Source organism: Octopus sinensis, unplaced genomic scaffold, assembly GCF_006345805.1.
Source record: "Octopus sinensis unplaced genomic scaffold, ASM634580v1 Contig10832, whole genome shotgun sequence".
In the NCBI taxonomy this organism is placed as follows: domain Eukaryota; kingdom Metazoa; phylum Mollusca; class Cephalopoda; order Octopoda; family Octopodidae; genus Octopus; species Octopus sinensis.
The window spans coordinates 107,653-110,519 of record NW_021832226.1 but is presented as its reverse complement, the minus strand read 5'-3'; the positions used below and the strand labels follow the sequence as shown (position 1 = coordinate 110,519).

The window sequence follows — 2,867 nt, the reverse complement described above, 5'->3', positions numbered from 1 at the left end:
TCAGTCATCGGTGGATATTTCCAATGGAAGTGTATCATTGAAGTGGTTGCAAGAGATTTTAACGAAATTTGTCGGAAATCGGAAATTTGGTGCTGTGGAGCTGGGGATACTCTTTAATATTTTGGATGTGCTGGATACGAGTGGGGAGTGGTTTCAGACTTTTGTATTGGATATTAGTGAACTAGTGGGAGATGAATTCTCATCAGAAGAAGATTCGGAAATTTTGGAATATGAAAACCATTTTAAAATGAAATTAACTGATCTTCTTATTGATGTTATCGAAAATTAATTTTTTAGTGTCAAATTATTATTTTTTTTTATTTATTTATTTAATTCTTTAACGACAAAATCAATTGGATTAATTAGTATGACCCTAGGATAGCGAGTGAATTTCCGCGGACAATTGCACACGAAATCCTTTGGAAGAGCCACGACGTCTCCCGCGGATCACCTGTTTTTTTGGTGATTAGACCACCCAATCTTCGAATGAACGAAAAACTCTCTGTTCCAAAGACTCCGGAAGTCTCCACAGCGATCGGCTGGAAAAGATATCTGTCTGCCAGGAAAGAGTATTTCTTTTTCTTCAACTCTTCAGAACGTTTTGCAGCAGAGCCAGGAAAGGATGCCGAACTTCCGAATGAAGAAGGTCCAAACGTGTCAGGGCAGGTAAAATCCCAAACAAGTGCTTTCCCTCTCGTGTACGGGTAGATGGTTACGCCGTCTGGGCGTTTGCCATCCCCTCTATCGAGACCAGCTGGTTCGAGTTGAGAGTGGAATCCGGCAGCGTCCATGGCCCTTTTGATGATGTCATTGGCGGCGGAATGTCGGGGAAAACGACCGGCACTACGAGTGCAAGAAAGTGGGTGCCTTCCCAATGGACCAATCCTCTTTCCACATTTGCAGGGGTGTGGGGTGCACATCGGTAAGCCGAGACGTAGACATAGGCCGATCCTAATGGTATCGTCGTCCAGTTTACAGCCGGTAGACGCAATAGGACAAGCGCTTATCCAGGAGCCAGAATTGGGTTGTGCACCCGATCTGAGACATATGATCCGTTCTTGGTCCCTGCACCAGATTTCGTCCCAATGTCTCTGTGAAGATTCCACTTCGGGGAATCTCAGACCATGACTGCTCCATGACTCGAGGCCGTTTTGCATCCACCGACACGGGGTACATTCATTTAAAGACTTGAGAATGACGTCGATGAGGGGACCACAAAATGATCGTGAGGCCAAATAGGCTGGAAGAGCCAAGTCGGTAGGTGAACGGAGACCGATACCTCCCATACGAATAGGTAGGGAAGCTTGTTTCCATGCGAGATCATCAAATTGCACATTACAAATAAGTTCGGCATGACGACGAATGATAGAGTCTATTGACCCAAGATGTTTAGGATGAAGGAAACATGGAGATGAACGGAGGATATACAGAATTTTTGGAATGGATAAAAAATTCTTCAAGAGGAACAAGCCTTCATGTGCATCAAGCTGGGATAACCGACTCGCTGCTTTTTCCATATTTGATGTCTTTTCCATCAAAATTTTTTCCATTGCCTGACCGTGGAGCGGAGAGCCGAGAATAATAAGGTCTTCTTTTTGGGTTATTCTGATTTCAGGAATGAGTGAGGTAAAGTTTCTGTGGATTTTATCGAAAGAGGCCACGTTAAGATTAGTCAGCTCACACTTTGACGGATTCAAGGATAACCCGATGTGACCGAGCCGAGAGGATATCATAAGGGCGTCTTTGAGAACCTGATCTGCCGGGCCACCGATTGTGACATCGTCCAAGTACCAAATGTTTAGGGGAGATTTGACTGACATTGCTATAGGGTTGATACCCAATGCGAAAAGGAGTGGTCCGAGAGGATCACCCTGTTGTACCCCGGTGGAAGAGAGGATACTTGAACCCTCGAAAAGGAGGCTGGAACTGTGCTCGTAACAAAGTTTAGCGAACGGCATGATTTCAGGTAACTGATTCATACACTCTCCAAGGAAACAGGAACGGTCGATCGAATTGAACGCATTTCGCATGTCAATTTTCAAGATGACACAATTGTCAGACACATTCTTGGAAGCAATAAACTCTCTGACTGAATGGGCTGATGCTTCACAACCTCCTCTGACACCGACACCCAATTGGATGTTTTTAAAGATGCTCGGGTAGGAATGGGAGCTACGACTGCATAATATTTTGGCTGCAAGGCGTCTAAAAGTGCACCCAACAGAAATCGGTCTAATTCCGCCGTCCTTTTTATTAAGGGCGGTGAGGCTTCCAGACATGAAGAGAGAACGTGCGAAATCAGAGATATGGCCACTGATGAAAAAGGTTATCAGGTCGCATATTGAATCAATTAGGTTTACACCTGCATCAGACGAATTGTCAAATTATTGAAAAAGTTTTTGAATCGTTAATTTTTGATTAACGCTAATTTGTTTGGGCTCGATTTTTTAGGGCAAGTATGTTTTTCGAGTCACAGGGGTAATTAAAAAAAATTAAGTATCGAGTACACGAGATTTAAATACAAACCGAAAAATTATTTTCTCAGTTCTCATGGCTTGGTTTTTTCTATACCATTTCCCATGGGATTAACAACAAAAAATTTTTTTTTAATTTAATGTTAACTATATTTACCATATGGGCAATATTTCCTTGTATTTCAGAAATAACGTGTTCGATGCTTTTTAATTGACAAAATGGTTGGAATAAAATTTGGTTTTTTTGATCCTATTTAGTCCTTTATTGATTCTATTTGGTTTTTTATTACTCCCACTCAGTTTACTGTTAGTCCCACTTAGTTTTCTGCTAATCTCACTTAGTTTGGTACTAATTCAATTTATTATGGGAAATGGTATATTTTAAATGATTCT

The 2,867-nt window shown here is 41.9% G+C and overlaps 1 protein-coding gene across 1 annotated transcript; it reads right to left on the bottom strand.

The window, feature by feature from the left end:
• Positions 1-362: 362 nt before the first annotated feature.
• Positions 363-1,958, bottom strand: LOC115228594. The gene has a single exon (XM_029799153.1). The coding sequence runs from the start codon at positions 1,956-1,958 to the stop codon at positions 363-365; it is 1,596 nt and encodes a 531-aa protein (XP_029655013.1).
• Positions 1,959-2,867: the final 909 nt, after the last annotated feature.

Coding starts and splice junctions, on each gene's coding strand:
- LOC115228594 (XM_029799153.1), bottom strand. CDS start 1,958: ATGCCGTTCGCTAAACTTTGTTACGAGCACAGTTCCAGCCTCCTTTTC.